This window comes from Sipha flava, unplaced genomic scaffold (genome assembly GCF_003268045.1).
Source record: "Sipha flava isolate LNK unplaced genomic scaffold, YSA_version1 79_pilon_pilon, whole genome shotgun sequence".
Classification (NCBI taxonomy): Eukaryota; Metazoa; Arthropoda; class Insecta; order Hemiptera; family Aphididae; genus Sipha; species Sipha flava.
In genome coordinates this window covers 1238205-1256008 of record NW_020273620.1, presented here as the reverse complement: position 1 = coordinate 1256008, position 17804 = coordinate 1238205, and the positions used below count along the sequence as shown (strand labels likewise).

The 17804-nt window shown below is 25.1% G+C and overlaps 3 protein-coding genes across 6 annotated transcripts; 2 read left to right on the top strand and 1 right to left on the bottom strand.

Moving 5' to 3' along the window:
- Positions 1 to 636: 636 nt before the first annotated feature.
- On the top strand, positions 637 to 3163 carry LOC112692947 (3'-5' ssDNA/RNA exonuclease TatD). 2 transcript variants are annotated; one of them, XM_025567774.1, is made up of 7 exons: positions 637 to 761; positions 910 to 1087; positions 1285 to 1383; positions 1967 to 2127; positions 2343 to 2526; positions 2609 to 2771; positions 2957 to 3163. In XM_025567774.1, exons 2-7 carry the CDS (start codon positions 937 to 939, stop codon positions 3114 to 3116), a joined length of 918 nt encoding a protein of 305 aa, XP_025423559.1. In that variant the 5' UTR covers positions 637 to 761; positions 910 to 936; the 3' UTR covers positions 3117 to 3163. The 2 variants fall into 2 exon arrangements, with proteins under 2 accessions (XP_025423559.1, XP_025423558.1); XM_025567773.1 differs by having other exon boundaries at positions 906 to 1087.
- Positions 3164 to 3863: 700 nt separating this feature from the next.
- LOC112692948 (histone acetyltransferase type B catalytic subunit) lies at positions 3864 to 8813 on the bottom strand. 2 transcript variants are annotated; one of them, XM_025567775.1, is made up of 10 exons: positions 8513 to 8813; positions 7520 to 7606; positions 7387 to 7462; positions 7205 to 7325; positions 6296 to 6431; positions 6076 to 6235; positions 4695 to 4909; positions 4468 to 4619; positions 4119 to 4235; positions 3864 to 4055 (listed from the first exon to the last, which is right to left on the bottom strand). In XM_025567775.1, the coding sequence occupies exons 2-10, from the start codon at positions 7566 to 7568 to the stop codon at positions 3897 to 3899; spliced, it is 1185 nt and encodes a 394-aa protein (XP_025423560.1). In that variant the 5' UTR covers positions 7569 to 7606; positions 8513 to 8813; the 3' UTR covers positions 3864 to 3896. The 2 variants fall into 2 exon arrangements, with proteins under 2 accessions (XP_025423560.1, XP_025423561.1); XM_025567776.1 differs by lacking the exon at positions 8513 to 8813 and adding an exon at positions 8253 to 8495.
- A 98-nt stretch (positions 8814 to 8911) lies between these two features.
- On the top strand, positions 8912 to 13434 carry LOC112692953. 2 transcript variants are annotated; one of them, XM_025567784.1, is made up of 10 exons: positions 8912 to 9304; positions 9589 to 9722; positions 9973 to 10101; positions 10722 to 10778; positions 10944 to 11225; positions 11328 to 11475; positions 11566 to 11690; positions 12194 to 12346; positions 12469 to 12537; positions 13048 to 13434. In XM_025567784.1, exons 2-10 carry the CDS (start codon positions 9636 to 9638, stop codon positions 13090 to 13092), a joined length of 1095 nt encoding a protein of 364 aa, XP_025423569.1. In that variant the 5' UTR covers positions 8912 to 9304; positions 9589 to 9635; the 3' UTR covers positions 13093 to 13434. The 2 variants fall into 2 exon arrangements, with proteins under 2 accessions (XP_025423569.1, XP_025423568.1); XM_025567783.1 differs by having other exon boundaries at positions 12116 to 12346.
- The last annotated feature ends 4370 nt before the right edge of the window (positions 13435 to 17804 follow it).

The following is a 17804-nucleotide window of genomic DNA, read 5'->3' as shown; positions in this document are numbered from 1 at the left end:
TATATTCAATAATCGTACTGAACAAAATTACAACAAACGACCTACTGGTACAGTGTTATCTCAGTGAACTCAGTTTTTGGTGCCAAAATTAAATGTTGAAACGTAATAGTTAGTAAAATAAACCAAAATTTGTCGGTTGAATATGATGTTACCTATATTTACATTTGAGTGCATTTTAAATAATTGAGCGATGACGCTTTACCGATGGAAAATAAAAACGAAAATGGTCGTTTCTGTAAGTACATTAAGGGGTTTCATAAATACGCGTCTCTATTAATTAAAACTGAAAAATTCGTCGGTCGTTTGTTCGCCGATATTCGCGGGTTACACCGATCGCGTAAAATCGACTCTGCGTGAAAAATAAATCGCAAAATCCTCTGACAACCGAACCCGTAGATGTCGTAGCTACAATAAATGTTAGAGCAAATCTTAGAGTGTTGGCCCTCTTAAACATTGTAAATTAACGGAAAACTAATAAATACCGGGTCTGACATCAACTATTCCGATAACAGTAATAATAATAATCATGACACAACGCGATAACACATTGCTGGTTTATCACGTGGAATTTCAATGCTATTTTTTTTTTTTTTTTTTTGATTAGAAATGTCATGAGTATTTTCCTTTTTTCTTCTCATTATCATAGTAGAACGTAGTCGTCAACAATAAAATAAAAACTTTTTACTGTTTCAGTATTGCATCAATATATTCTACTCCACTATTCATTGTTACATTTCGGCACAGTTAACACAACCAACAAGGTGCAATATATAACAGAATTTATGTTTGCGTTAATAAATACATATATATATATATATATATATTTATATATTAGTATATTATAATAGCTTATTAACACAGCAAAATATGAACGTTTGATTAGTATTTGTATTGTTTTTGATAAGTTAGAGACGGTGTTCAACAGGAACAATAAATATGGCTTGTCAAACAAACAGTTCTGTTGAAGTATTGGATCCGATTAAAGAGAACTATGACAACTATCTACTTATCGATGTTGGATCAAACATGGTGAACAAGAAGTTCAGCAGGGACTTAGAATCAGTTTTGCAACGAGCAAAAGATTCAGGTGAATTTGACATTCTTAATGTACATATAAATATTCCACATTTTATACATTTCACTTTAAGTTTCGAGTACCTTATATTTTATTTGTTTGTTTTAAACCTTTTTAGAAGTAATAATGAAATTGGATTGACTATAGTGTATCTAATTTTATATTTTTAGTTCTACTGTCTGTTTACATTACATCTTGTCACTTTACAGGTGTTCAAAAAATAATTGTCCCTTGCACATCACTCAGAACAAGCAAAGAAGCATTGCGATTGGCAAGAATATATCCGGGAGCGTTATACTCCACAGCAGGTATTATTACATTCATATTCTATACATTTTTTTATATTTTTTTTTTTTTTTTTGTGTACTAATGATTTAAACGATTAAAGTAATGAAACTATGTTTGTTGAGTATGATAACTATCTAATGACCTAAATTAATATACACTTACATCATGAGTTAGCAATTCAGTAATATAGATTACTTATAAAAAAAGTGTGGGTGGGATAAACTGTTAGTATTGATTTATCAACTAATTCTTACTATATATATATATATATATATTTAACATATCTCAATTATATTTTATGTTTTTGTTTGAAAAGATAATTAACATAACTAAGCATTTTATATTTTTAGTCTATAGTTTATTTAAATGTATATTTTTAGAGAATAAATTATTTACACAATAGATGGGATATTTATTGATGTATTTCCAAAAAATAATAAAAACTATAATAAAATCTTGTGATGAAAATATTAATTTAGTTGTCTGTATATTTTCTTCTAGTTATATTAATTTGTAGATATACTCACTATTACTAATATAGATGAAAGGATAATATTTTGTAAATTACACTTATTCATGTACTTAAATGTTTACAACAAACAGGTATCCATCCGCATGAAGCAAAATCTTGGGAAGATTGTTATTACAACGAACTGAAAGATATTGCTAAAAATCCAGAATGTGTGGCTATAGGTATTTGTGGTTTGGACTACAACAAAGATTTTTCATCTCCTGATATACAAAGAAAAGTTTTTGAACAACAGGTAATTTTTCAAATATGTAATTATTGAACTAATACATATAGCTTATCTCAATAATTAAATATGAATTGTATGATTGTCATTAGCAGACATACGGCCCCACAGGTGAATAATATTATATTACTGCATGTTGTGATTGAAAAGTTTTTCCTATTGAATTATTTTTTTTCAACCGCTTTGATTTTGTTTTATGTATATATATATATATGTACACACAGATATCTTTGGCTATTGAAATGAATAAACCAATTATGTTCCATCAAAAAGGAGCACATGAAGATTTTCTATGTATTATAAAAACTCATATGCCATTGATGATACCAGCAATCCTGCACTCGTTTACTGGTTCATTTGAAGAAGCTACAGACTATATTAACTTAGGAATGTACATTGGAATAACAGGCATGTATTCTAACATGTTTTACAATATGTTAATAATTAAAAGGTAATCATCTTATAAAATTTGGTTTAATTTTATTTTCAGGTGGTTTGTGCAAAGATAGTTCTGGTAGTGGAATCAAAAAACTATTGAGTGCAGGCATACTTACACTAGATAGGATATTAGTGCAGTCAGATTCTCCATTTATGTATCCAAATGCTAGGGCAGCAAATCTTTCTGAAGCAGTGAAATCTAGTCTCACACAAAGGTATTTTACAATAAACTATAAGAAATTGTTTGGTTATAAATAATTGATATTGCAAGATGAAATAATTGGAGAGTTGGATTTTGATGAAAATATTTAAATATAAATATTTTTTTTTTTTTATATATTTAATTATATTTAATACAAATAAAATGTATAATAATTTGCTTATATTTTATTTTTTGCAGATCTCTTGGGTTTTTACAACGCTATTGTACATTTCATCGTAATGAACCATGTTCATTACCTATTCTCGTTGAACTATTAGCTGGTCTGATTGCTAAAAAGCCTGATGAAGTGGCTTTGGCAACATCAATTAATGCTCTTAAAATATTTGGAATGTCATAATTTTTTTTTTGACTTAATACAGTTTTATAAATATGTGTTGACTTTTATATTACATTTATAATTTATTTATGTATTTATTATTGTTATTGTTCATCTAGTAATTATAACTCATAATTAAATTTAACTTATAATAATTTATAGTCTTATTCAGACAATGAAAATATATTGTGCCATTTAACAATGTTTGTTATAACCACTGTATTGATAAAACTAAATAATTTTACATTTATTTTTGTAATAACTGTTTTGCTTGTATTTATCATGACATAGTTGATAGTATTTTCCCATAGATTTAGAAATAATATTAACTAAACATATTGATTTTTTTTCAAAGTTATATACAAACTCAGCATTGATAATGAGCTACGATTCTCGTTTATATATAATAATAATACTGATAAATGCTCACTGAAGAAATTAATAATTCCACATAGAGCAACCAATATTTGTTCTACGAGTAAAACACAACAACTGAATATGTACAATGTAAATTGTACATACACTTAAACATTATGGTGTCCCTGGTATTTAATTGATCCCTAAAAATATTGTTTTGTTTTATAAGGTATAAATTGTACAGAAATAAAAATGAAAATAATTAAAATACTAATTTTGTATATTTCAAGTTATGAAAGGAACATAATATATAACATTAAAAATTAATTGTAAATTGTATGTAATTAAAATTATTATTGAAAAATTTAAGTAAAATATTTATAGGTAGTAAAAAATTCAAAATTAAACAAATACAAATTAATTTGTAACCTAGCCTATGTAACATTAGAGGCTAATTTCAAGTCTTTTAATTACTTTATCATAAAACGGTTCTAATTCATGATATTCAACATCCAACTCTTCCAATTTTTCCACAGAATCAGCTTTCTGAATTTTTTCAACTTCTTCGGCTGGCATTGCTAACATAAGTTTCGTTGGCTTTTTCTAAATATAAGTTATAGATATTAAACTGCCTGAAACTACTTTTTTTTGTTACATTATACATACTTGAAACGGCCAATTGAGTCGTGTTTTTACAAATTTCTTGTACTTTTCATATTCATCTTTATCAAGTCTATTAGTAACTTCTAATAGTATAATTTCTATAACCCGACGAACTTGTTTCTGAAAAAAGTAGTACACATTCTAATTATAGTTGACTTTATGAAAGGTAACGTCTGAAAAGATAAGATTGAACACAATACTAAACAATTTAATCCATCTTAATAATATTAGATGAAAGATAATTTATTTTTAAAGTTTTATAATTTCTTAAAATAATGCCAGGTGTGTTTTCGTAATGAACATATAAATATTATATAAATATTTATAAAATTATATACATTACTATAGGTACCTGATTAATTTTGTAAAGACTTTTGAATTCTTCAACCATTTCTCGATAATTTAATTTTTTTAATTTTTCTTTATCAAAAGTTTTAAGTTTGTGAAAGTTAGTAGCATCAACAAAGTCTCGAACTAGTTGAAATTCTTCATTTGGACTTTCAACTAATAAAAAATAATTATATAATTTAAACCTCAAAAAACTTTAAACTACTAAACTATTTAGAAATTAAATTATACCTGTAATATCAATAACATCTGATTTAAAAGAATAATGTTTATAAACTGAATTTAGTAATTTTGCACATAATCCTTTTCTTTGAAATGGTGGTAGAATTAACATTTGACTAATTCTTGGGCGGATTTTATCAGGGTAGGCATAATATTCATAAATAGTTGAATATCCAACTGGTGTATAACATGTATCACCATTTTCATTTTTGAAAAGTTCATACCTAAAATAAAATATTTGGTTGAGCTATAAAAATTTATTATTTTACAACCATTAGATGCTAAAACAATTTTAATTATTAATACTTATGAATTATGAGCAACTAAACTTTTATAAATTTCCAATTAATATTGGTTATTTATTTATAGGAGATTGTATTTTAATAGTTCAACATGGATAATAGCAATTTTACTTATTAAAAGTGTAGGTAGAACACTTAATTCTAGAGTTTTCTTATTGTTAAATATCTAGTATATTTTAGTAATATCAAAAACTTGTATGTTATATCCGAGTAATAGTTAAAAATAGAGATGTTAAAATACGGTATTTTATTTATTTTTTGTATAATACCATATTATATCAGTATTATACCGTATAAAACTTTGCAGTACCTTAAATTACAAGGAATTTAACAAAGGTTATCATCCCATTGTTAACTGTGAAATATAAATTATTTTAAAATGGAATAATTGAAAAAAATAGCTAAAAAGTTAAATAAATTAAAAAAACATATAATACAAGAATTAATCACCAAAATAATATTTAATCGTGCTATCGATTTGCAATTATGATATAGGTAACATACATATGTATGTTATACATAGAAACACATATTTTTTAAATAGAAATAAAGAGAAAACTATACTTAATACTTTAATAGTTATATACTATCTCATTGTAACCATATATTTACAATATTTGAATATTATAATAGTACAATAAATTGATTTTAGTCATTTTTAAACACCTGAATTCTAAATTAACATGATTACAATAATATAGTATATTTTAATTTTTATAATAATATTATACTTTATTGGAGATCCATTCTATAAGTACAACTAAAAAATTAATAGTTGGGTTACTAAAAATAACACTTTAATTTTTCTTTTTTATACCATATGTATAAAATAATTTTATACCATGAGTATAATACCTTGTATAATACAATTTAATACCACTATATAGTAAAAACTCACATCACTAGTTAAAAATGATACTTCTGACATCATAATTACTTTTGAATTAGTATAAGACATTACTACAATTCATCTAGTCAATCTGCTTATCTTTATCACGAAGTATTTCCATTTAATTATTACTATTTATATTTAATATATTTTTTTCTAAATAATCTAATAAAATATTTAATAGAAAGTTTTATCTTACATTATAAATATCTTCCATTTAGAATCATCATAGTCAATAAAATTGGAAGAATCAATGTACCATAGTACAAATGTCTGTAACTGATTAAAATACTCTTTAAATGCACTGTTTTCATCTTCAGTTACATAAACTTCAAATTTTTTTTCTTCTCCATCAAAATCTATCAAGTTAAAAAAAAAATAAATCAATAAATGTTTAAATTTATAATCACAGATCTTACTTAAAATAAATTGGTCAAGTTGATTTCCAAAAGGTTTAAATGACGATTCATCTTCTAAACATTTTTCAAATACATCTATGTTGGTAAGATAATCAGGAGTAATGTAGTCTTTAAGTTTCTCCATAATATTATCTGGCTGTAAAATTTAATTTCAAAGAACATAAAAAAAAATATTAAATTAAAATTTTTATTTCTTCATTGAGTTGGACAAAAAATTTCTAGGTTAAAAAAATTGTTTGATTCAGTTCGCATTAAGTTAAATTAATGTTTGACCCATCATAACTATTGGTAACATTACCATGTTTTGGCAAAATAATAATTTGAAGTTGATATTTAATAGAAAAATTGATTTATCTATAAAATATATTTTCATTTCTTCAATAGAAACTCCAAGTTAGAATTTTTGAAGTAAATACCTTAAAATTTTAATACTGATAAATTATTTTAATGATAAAAATAGCAATAGCACAATAATTCTAGATATCTAAGACATTAAAATGAATGAATTAACTTTATTTGCAAATTATTTTATACTATAATATTCAAATTAACTTTTAATATAAAATTATTATTAAAAAAAAAAAAAAAAACTATATTTTAGCAATAATTATTATAACAGAATGTGAATTTGAAATATTATTTTCTTGTTATATTTTTTAATTTATAACCAATATATTATATATGTTAGAAACTTAACACTTTTATAAATATAAAATAAGGTTAATATATATCTTTATAAACTTGAAATTATATAAAATAAATGTTTGTTAATTAAATTTATACAAAAATTAACTTTTTAACCTAACCTTCTATTATAAGTAGACTAGTTGTCAATTTACTACAATCTGATACATCTAATACATATATTTTTAATAACTTAAATAATTAAAAAGTTGGTTTTATACTTACATTTACACCATATTTTTCTGAATCCACTTTAGATGTGTAGGTAATATTTATATATAGTTTAAGATAACTTGCAGTATAATACATTTTTACCACAAGATCTTTATAACCAAATATTTTTTCCCCTGAAGAAAAATAATAGTTTTACAGATACAAGGTTTTAATTTAAATATTTTTATACTTACATAATTCCAAACACTTGATAAGTCATTTCTGGATAAAATGCTATTTTTGGATCATTAATATCACTAGCCTTACGAACTGTAAGAAAAAAATAATGAGTTAAATGCAATATATTGTCTAGAAAATAAAAATTACCCAATTTTAGTTCTAAAGCACTATTACTGCTGACAATAAATTGTTCCATAGTTAATGACTAATGAGTTGAAAATCTTGAGATGTGATCTAAAATAAACAGAAGGAAATTATTGGGTTGAAATTAAATGCACAAAATACAGTATTCATGGTAATTGGCTAATATTTATAGAAATCTATTTAATATATAAATAAATAAATGCTTAGCCTGGAGTTATATTTGTTAAGTACTACCAGTTTCGAATTAAAAATTTATTGTCAAGTATTCATAATTAATAAAATCACGACTATATAGTCTTTGTATAAACTTGACAACAAACTTTTAATTCAAAACCAGTCTTACTTTGTAAATATAATAATTTTTCAGGCTAAACATTTATTTATTAAGCTATTTATTATTTTATTTCTATACAGAAACTATTTTTTTAATTTTAATTTAATTTTTTATTATTTTAATATAAATAAAATTTACTACACAACTATAAATGGTAATTAAAATGTTTTACTAGATCCATGATGGAGAGATTAATAAGTATAAAAGGTCAGAAAGGAGTTCAAATTATTTATTATGTTTTAATTGAAGTGAAAATGTGTACATATTGAAACAACTATAAATCTGATGATGGTAATATGGTTTAGATAAATATTAAATGTAAAAATATCTATAAATACTTTAGAAAAACGTGTAAATCCTAAACCGAAAATTGAGAAATGAAAGTCAGCATTAAATCAATACCTAAATATGTCTAAAGAAATCAATTAAAAGCCACTGGCGGCAGAAGAAACACAAGGAAAGACGCGGCATCGAACAGAGTCCCGTAACATTTATATAAAGTATTTTCTTCGGGCTGTGTTGGCGAACAGTGAATCCAGAGTTCGGATCGACGATTATTTCGACACATTCGTTAGAATTCCATACCACAGTTCACACCAAGTGGCTTTTCGCACGGCATAAAACAATACATGAACAAATAGAAAACAAACAAAACGATTTACGTGTGTGCAAGCAGTCTTGTTCGTTTTTCAAAACGATGTGCGGCGAACGGTACAAAATGAAATACAAGGAGAAAGTGATGTCCGCGTCGACCGAGAGACGGAAATTAGTTATCGGCAGTCGGTGAGTAAACTGTAGCTGCGGTGCGGGTCGTCTAAACCACGAAAGAGTGACGGAAACACCGAACAAAAAAAGACAACGGTAATCGGTAAAAATTGGCGGTCTGTCGAACGGCTATAAACACAATAACCCAACTACGCGGGGTCTTTATCGCGGGTGGCGCGACAGCCATTTCGTCCTAGAGCCTTCTCGAGTCCCATAACACTAGTTCCACCAACAACTTGTTCGACTGATTATGGCGGCAATAACATTTGATCAAATATGTCCAACGAGTGATAACGCTCGCGAAAGTCTTATTTACGCAACAAGAAGTGTTTGAAATAAAGAAGTCCGTAACTAGATTTCTTAGTCAATGATCAATAAATTCAATTTAGGTATAGGATTAGTTATTTTATTTGCACATACATGGGTATTAGACATGACCAACAGGCTTTGGTAATGTAGAAATGACAACAGAAATTTCACTTTTCCCTCTATGACATTTGTATGATATTAGATGTGCATATTACTTCTTTACTTTTTAATGTGATTGACCGTTGGACATGAACTTTTTTAACTTGATATGTGAACGGACTTGTCTGCCTATCTATACTTCTGCGGAGAGGCAACATGACTCCGGATATTCACAAAGTGATTTCATTGCCGACTGGAAGTTTATTGGAAACGTGTATCATGTGAATAAAATGCTCTCTTAATATAGGATCTAATTTTTGAATAATTTAAGGTTTTTCAAAAAGAATGAACAGTATAATTAGATCATGTTAATTATTTATTCTCTTCTACAACTTATTCATACATTTTGTATCTACCAGTTCTTTATTCTTTAAAACTAATTGTTATTTGATGATTTAAAAAACATTTAAGTTTTAACTGACATGTTTCTATAAAAGCTATACAGATAGTTTATATGCATACAAAAATTATATATTGACTTGAACATTTTTTTTTTTTGCTTTAGAAATAATTTTAAATAAGTGAAAAAAATCATTTTTGTATATCAGTATAATGAATGAACCTATTATGTTGGAGAAATTTCCCACGCTAAGTCCAAGCAAAGATTTTAAATCTTGGAAAGGATTTATTTTATTAAATGTAAGTTAATTTATAAATAGTAAGTTTAATGAGACTTAATACATTTTTTACCAAAATAAAAAATATAACGAAATAATATATTTATAAAAAAAAAAACTAGAATTTAAAAAAAAATGTCTTAACTTCTTGAAAGGTTGAATGTAGAAAAAATATTTTAAATATGATCAATGGTTAATTTATAAGACTATTGATAGTACTATTCATAATTGTAACTACTAATATTATTTAAATATATTATATATATTTTTAGATGTATGATAGTGTTTACATAGAGATATCTTGCCCTAATATACCACAACTGGACAATTTAGAAGTACATATTCCTGAATTTAAAGAATTAAAATTTGATCAATTTAATTTAAAGAAAACAGTAGAAACAGTAAGTTAAAATTATATATATTCAATACCAATTTAAAAATGTCAAAATGTTATTTTATTAACTGTGGCGGTTTTACAGGGAAGAGGGTCTGAACCCCCTCACAGGTCATGCATTTAGGTTGTGATTTATTATATTTTATATGTGGATATAATATATCCTATGGTTATAAGTACGCTTATATATTTATATATAAATCGGGTGATTTCAATTGTAAGTTCTGTAACTTATAAGTCGTATATTTGAATGTTTATTACAGCTATAGCCTATTTAGTTATTAATATTTTCCTTAATTAATGGGTTGAAAGTTTTTTGTCATCATATATGTTAAAGGACCCCACCTAGAAAAAATTCAAATAACTGCCATTGATTATTAATTTCAATTTAATTAATATTTGTAGTACAAATTATAAATATACTCAAATATTCAATAAAATATAATTATATTGATAAAAAAAGAAGTAACTCACATAAATATTTTCTTTGTCTCATATATTGTAAACTTTTCTTTCACTTCCAAAATTTAGTTAAGAATATATACATTTGTATAAAATAGATAGAATTTTAATATTTTAATAGTTTGTTAATAAATTAATAATTTATACATTGTACTTATTTTTTAGATTAAAAAAGAAACAAATTCATTGCCAGAGTTTTTAAAGGAATTTATCTTAGTTTTGGTAACATAAATTATTTTATTTTATCCTATAATTTATTATTGTGTCTTAATAAGACTTAACAAATGATTGAAAACTATACATTTCGAAAGTACTTACTTTCAAATAGTTTTGTATACTTTGAATATTGTTGTATTTTAATAAATATTTATCATTTTTGTTATTTAGAGCAAAATATTGAAACAAGATCTATTTTCAAATGTACAGAATCTATGTAATATGCAGACAGGGGAAAAATTATATTCTATAATTCAAGAAGTCAATATATTTAGTAAATATGTTCAAACGATTGATGAAGAATTAAATCATATAATATTCAATGTTCTGGATACATGTAGGCATAACCATTTGTTAAAAATTTATATACCTAAAGATTATCCTATATACAAAAAACAATTTTTAAATTTTGAAAGTATGATTCCATCTGCTACTATGAACTACCTTACAAAGGTAAATTAAATACTTGTAATCTTAACCATGTTGAGAAGCTCACATTAAATGAAAAATTAAACAATGGATTTTTTTTGAGTTAAAATTGAATTTGTTCTGTAGGTTAACACAATTTCAAAACTATTTGAAGAGTTTAAAACTTTAATTGATAAATTAAGTAACTTTTGGGAGGTACAGAAAGAAGTTATTAACACATGCAATGTAATAGGTTCCTATACTTTTAAAGATGTTAACTATAAAATACCTATTGGTGAGTTGTATTAACCATAACAATATACATTTATGTGAAAGTATACATAGTGAAAAAATTCTTATTAAATAATTGTTCAAATCGTTTTAGATAATCAAGTATGTATTGAAATTGAAATTGATCCATTTAACCCTAAAACCTGTCCAAAATTTAATCTTTGTGGTCAGCCAGAATCCATAAAAAAGTTCCAACAAAGATTAAATGATATTGATCCAGTAAGTTAATAATCATTAATATAAATTTTTGATTATAAAAACAATAAACAATAAAAAGTTTAATTTTATTTGATCAGCCAATAATAATATTTTCAGTTCAAAATTTTTTTTTATTTTATATAATTTTTAAGTGAGTATTAAGTGAGTATATAAAATATTTATGTATTTTAAAATTATTTTATGACAATATTCTTCAATTTGATAATTTAAAAACAACACAATTATTTTTTTTAAGCTTTTCCACATAAAGCCATATATCATAGGCTATTTTTATTTTTAATAAATCAACAGTCAAACTCTTTAGTAAATTATATAAAATAAAATATTTCAATCATATTTATCTACAAAATAGTATGTGAAATAATTTAATTTGATCTTATACTTTGAAGTACAGCTATTTAATAAAATAAAATTTATTTTCTTAGATTTTGATGTGGAATACTGAAAACAATTTTAAAGAAAATATTCTTAATATATTTAAAATATCTGATTTACATTCCCAGTACAAAGAAGACAACACTCATGAAGTTGAAGTTTCAGACAGTAACTATTGTTTTATATGTTATGATCAATTAGATATAGTTCCAAAAGAACAAACTAAAACATGTACTTATGAAAAATGTGATGCATTATACCATATGACATGCATTTGTGAGGTAAATTACTTCGTTTTTAGACTAATGTAACAATAAAAAATTAATAAAAACATTATTGTACAAGTTGATTAATAATAAATCTGTTAAATTAATTATAATTATTATTTTTTTTTTTTTTTTAGTGGTTGCTGAATTCTGGTAGTACACCAATGTTTGAACATTTACAAGGGAAATGTCCTCAATGTGAAGAAGTATGACCATACAAAACTTATTTTAACTCATCTCGCTCTTATCATATAAATATCACACCATCATCTTTTATAAAAATTAAATTGATTTATTTTTATTGATATTAGAATATATATTATAACTATTTACAAAAATAATTCTATATTCTATTCATTTTAAAAAACAATTAATTTCTGAGTCTATGACTCATACATAATTTAATCATTAATGCCAAAACTTGATAAACATTTTTGACTTATACTCCTGTTATATATCAAAGTATAGAAATTTAACAAATTTAAATAATAAATATATAAGATTATTTTAGGTATAATATGTATTTAAATGTTTATAATATATATTAAATATATTTATACTGCAGTAAATTAAAATAATTTTAATTACATTTTTTTTTTTTTTTTTTTTTTATAATTATTATAAAAATGTTAATCACTTACTTTTTATTTAATTTATAATTTTATGATAGTTCTATTGATTATATTATAATATTGATTATTATTTTTATTTTTTAGGATATGCTGGTGGCGTTAGAAAATTTTGATTTGATTAAAACTTGAAATCGTATATTTTGGTCAAAATTGAGGGGTGAAGAAAATGGGTCCAAAAAAAATTATATAAGAATTTGTGAATTTGTTAATTTTTAAGCTAATTTTTATTATAATGTACATTTCACAAAATGATAAATGGTATCGACTGAAAATTGAAACCATCAATCATCCTAATGTTCTGTTTTCTCTATCATAGTAAAGGAAATAAGCCTATAATACTAGTGCTTGAGCTATTGGAGATATAAAGAATAAGCTACAATTTTTAAAAATAAATAAATACAATATGCATTTTTTAATTAGAATACTGATATTAAAACATATGTAGAATAATGGCTAAAATAAATTAAGATTTCTTACTACAATTTTTATTTATATTTACTTTATTATTATTTTATATATTTATTAATTATAATTTTTGATAAATATGATTAATGAATAGTAAATTGAAACAAAATAAAAATTGTTTGTTTAAATATATAAAAATTAAGAGTTCCAACGCTTATTTATTATTTCTTAATTAACATTTAGGCAAGCAATTTTATGCAGATATATACATAAAAAACAAAATAAATATAAATATATATATATATATATATATATATAAATTTATATATAAATGTAATTATACAGTGGAAATTACAAAAGTATACAACGATAACAACAAAATAAACCAATAATAGAATACCTTTGTTATTAGTAATACCTAGTTCCTTAGTCAAAATAAAAATATATTGAATGTTAAAAAAATAAAAAAATTTTTACCGTTTTATTTTTTTCTTCTCCGAATTACTGTGAATATTTACTTATATATTTAATAACTAAAGATAAAGTCATCAGGTGCTATTTCGTTTAGAATTCTATATCAACATGATCTGGTCACAATATTTTCTTGCTAAAATGCTGTCGTATGAAATTAATTGTTTATCACATTATCAGTGTTTGCAAATCTCAACTGTTGATAATATGCAAAGGTGGACTGAGCCCGGGAGGAGGTATAAGTTTCACAAATTAGCAGTTTTCATAGCCATCGCAGTTGTAGTCGGATTCGCCCAGTTGTTTTTTTTTCATAAATTGTATTATTTCTTTCGTTATTAGCCATCTGTAACGATTACGGTATGACCGTAACAAGGTCAGAGGCGTGTCCAGCGGGTAGGCCCGGGCTTACCCTGATTTTTAACCTTTAAGTATACCCAAAATATGCATTTTAAAATTATATTTATATAAGCACACTGAATACTGAATGTAAAATGTATGTACATCAACATACTGCGTAGGCAATTGTGTGACCATATTTTTTATCGATCATATTTTTTGATGTAAACAATATAAATATTTGTCTTTAAATAAAATTAATAATCGTAAAATTTATCAGCAATTCTCAAGCGCTTCTTGGAAATACCCCATATTTCTATATGGATATTACACAACCCGAAGACCGTCGTCGTTTGGTCGGCGATCACCGCCGTAGTGTTGAGCGTCAACAATTTTTTATAACCAGGCCTGTCTTGAATTTTGGTCTTAGACACGCCTTTGAACAAGGTGGGTGCCGGTTAAGTTCGGACCACCGGTTTTTGTTTGCGCATTACTATTGTTAATTTTGACTTTTTTCGTTAGACATTTTCGCATCGTTCAATTTTTGGGTTGTACATCGTTTGCACATTATCGGTTAAAAGATCATACATTTTTTGCGTATCAATATTATTTAACAATAGAACTGAAAAAATGTGTATATACTACTCGGTGGCGCAGACAAGAGGAGATTTAGGGGTTCGAATCCTACCCTCCCCCATACAAAACTCCCAATCAGTAAATAATTAATAATCATAATCAGAAAAAAATTGTATGTATGTACTAGTAACAACAAAAATGACTTTTTAGTTAAAAAGTTCACTGTCTCTGTAATTATATTTATTTTTTCATAACAATTTCTAGTGTTCAATCATTTACAAGAACAAGTTCATCATTTACAACGTGCTTCTGAACGTTAAAAATTAGAATATATTCAAAAACATTAGATTAAGTAAACCACCGGTGAAATAAATTGGTTTCATTTTGTAAAAAGAATAGGACAACAATATACCAAGTATTGTTTTGTAATAATCTTTTTATTGCTTAATGTATTTATGTATTTATTTATAGGTATTTATTATCGATAGAGTCATCGCATATCACACGTATAGAATGAGTTAAGTCAACATAACTATAGGACCGGTGACATCTGCGCATGCGCGCATACTTATAATGTCAATCTGTTTTTTGGCTTAAAATTGAATTTAGGCATCACTAATTTTGAATTTACAAATCGTTGTTATAGACATAGGCGCCAGGTTTTAAAAAACTTAATGGGTGCCTTGTCTAGCCTTTGTATCATAAGCATAAATGCACAATTTGGGGGATGGGGCTTAGCCCCTGATCAATATCAATGTCTCCCTAAAATTTAAACGCACTAAATTGCCTTGGGGGTTAGTTACAATTTAATCTTTTAAAATTTTAATTTTGGCTCTCTAAATTGCGCATATTGGTGTTATGATTTTACTACTTACCTAAAAGCGTTTTAATTTTTATTAGTCTATATAAATATTTAATAATACAATATAACAATATTAATCATATTGTACACTAAATTAATTAATAATCATAGAACAAAATAAATGTATACCAAATTGATAGCTTATTTATAAATAATAATAAATAAAACAAAAAAATTCATTTAGTTTGACTGTTTACATAAAAAATGTATTTCAACGTATATAAATTGAATTTATAAATGAGTTAGCTATTTGCTCAATATCTATATCTTCATTACGATGGACATGGAATAAAGCAATATCGTTAAAACGATTTTGTATTATAGACCTTAAAGATGTTTTAATCTTCGTAGTATTGAAAAAGATCTTACCGCAGTATAAGACGATACTGGAATCGTCAAAATAATGTTTAGAAGTTAATTAAACTCTGTTAAAATACCTCCAAGTGAATTATCCGATTTAAATACATCTAAAGCATCTTATATAGGTACTGTTTATGTTAATTTTTCTTGATTTTACAATATCTAGAAACATATCTCTATGCAACTTAAGTTTTTCTTGATGGAAATCAATCCCATTAAAGGAACTAACATATATTATCAATTTTTCTTTACCAATTATAAATTTTTTAAGTTCGCATAAATAATTAATTAATTTTTTTTGAAATTGGTAATTTAATTATGATAATGTAACATCTAGAAGTTCATAAAATGTAATTTTGTATTTTTCTCTAACTGATGAAAATGTATGCCCTTCACTATTACCTTGAAATAATTGTTTATAATTTTTTTTATTCTCAGTTTCTTAGGCTTTTTCAGTTTTAGCTCACTAAACTTTACTGAAACTTGTTCCTATAAGTCATAAAATCCCGTATATCTTAGTTGTTGACTAAATATAATAATGTTTTCAATTTTTAATTGTGCTTCTTGAAAACTTAAAGATATTCTTTGAAGTTCTGCATTTAGGATTTCAACCCTCAAAAATAATAATCATTACTTTCGTATAAAACAAAAAGTCAAGATTAAGTAAATGTTTATTATAACCACTGGCTTTTGCTCCATTTTCAATTTTTCCTTTGAAATATTATCAAAAAATTCTATTAATACTGCATAATTATCACACAAAGTTTTAGGAGATTATAAATACACGTTATAAATATCTAATATTCTAATGGGTGCCCAGTCCCTTCATAATAATTTCAATGAGTGCCTTAGCCCCCGGGTACCCATGTACATGGCGCTTATGGTTAATCGATCATCATTTTGACGTAGCAAATACAATATAGTTAATTATATTACTATAATAATGCAATAGAAACTTAACAAACACTAAGTGATAACACTAAGATAATGATTAACTATAAAGTATAAGTCTTATACTTTATAGTTAATCGTTATCTTGTTCAATAATCAATTAATTAATATCTATGTCAAAAATTAATAATAAGATGCCACGCGCATGCGCATATCACTGTGGTCCTACTGTTATGTTAGCTTCACAAATTATTTGTAAGACTCCATCCATTGTATATGATCTAAGATATTAATTATACATAATCATATCAACCTTTTATTGTTCAGTATGTTAATGCACATATGACATACGATTATTTTGCACAGGTAAATAGACGATGCGCAAATGCTTTACGGCCGTTAATGTGCAATAATTGCACAATCGATTATTGACGTACGATATTTTAACACAGGTAAACATGCATTACGGCCTATCGGACACCCTTTAAAATGTTGTATATGAGGTCCTTCGATTTAAATCTAAGCATAAGGAACCCGTATTTTAACTGATGTTTAATATATATATATATATATATATATATAAAACTAAAATATTTAGTTTAAAGTGACATATTTACTTTAGTGGTATTTCAGTTGCGGCTCGTAGATAGGGGCTGTGGGGCGATCGCCCCCTTCTAAAATTATCATTTATAACTAATTTATAAGTTTAAATATCAAATTTCAAATTTATATTATAGTATAATATTGTTAAAAATAAAAATTGTGTTTCCTATATTTGTATAAATAAATATTATAAAAACATTATCAGATGATGGGAGCTTAAAACAAATCATACAATGCAGTTGCTTTTGAAAATCGATAACCAATAACAACTTACGGGACCCACAAGCAACGCATGCGATGCTTGGGCAATGTTAAAAGTCGCTCGTCAACTATAATC

Excerpts from the sequence above, each read along its gene's own strand:
- LOC112692947 (XM_025567774.1), top strand. The coding sequence starts at position 937 with ATGGCTTGTCAAACAAACAGTTCTGTTGAAGTATTGGATCCGATTAAA. Across the intron at positions 1,384-1,966 it reads AGCGTTATACTCCACAGCAG|GTATCCATCCGCATGAAGCA; the intron begins GTATTATTACAT and ends TACAACAAACAG. Across the intron at positions 2,527-2,608 it reads AATGTACATTGGAATAACAG|GTGGTTTGTGCAAAGATAGT; the intron begins GCATGTATTCTA and ends TTTTATTTTCAG.
- LOC112692948 (XM_025567775.1), bottom strand. The coding sequence starts at position 7,568 with ATGGAACAATTTATTGTCAGCAGTAATAGTGCTTTAGAACTAAAATTG. Across the intron at positions 7,463-7,519 it reads TGCTTTAGAACTAAAATTGG|TTCGTAAGGCTAGTGATATT; the intron begins GTAATTTTTATT and ends TTTTTCTTACAG. Across the intron at positions 4,236-4,467 it reads GTCTTTACAAAATTAATCAG|AAACAAGTTCGTCGGGTTAT; the intron begins GTACCTATAGTA and ends TACTTTTTTCAG.
- LOC112692953 (XM_025567783.1), top strand. The coding sequence starts at position 9,636 with ATGAATGAACCTATTATGTTGGAGAAATTTCCCACGCTAAGTCCAAGC. Across the intron at positions 10,779-10,943 it reads AGGAATTTATCTTAGTTTTG|AGCAAAATATTGAAACAAGA; the intron begins GTAACATAAATT and ends TTTGTTATTTAG. Across the intron at positions 11,691-12,115 it reads GATTAAATGATATTGATCCA|ATTTTGATGTGGAATACTGA; the intron begins GTAAGTTAATAA and ends TTATTTTCTTAG.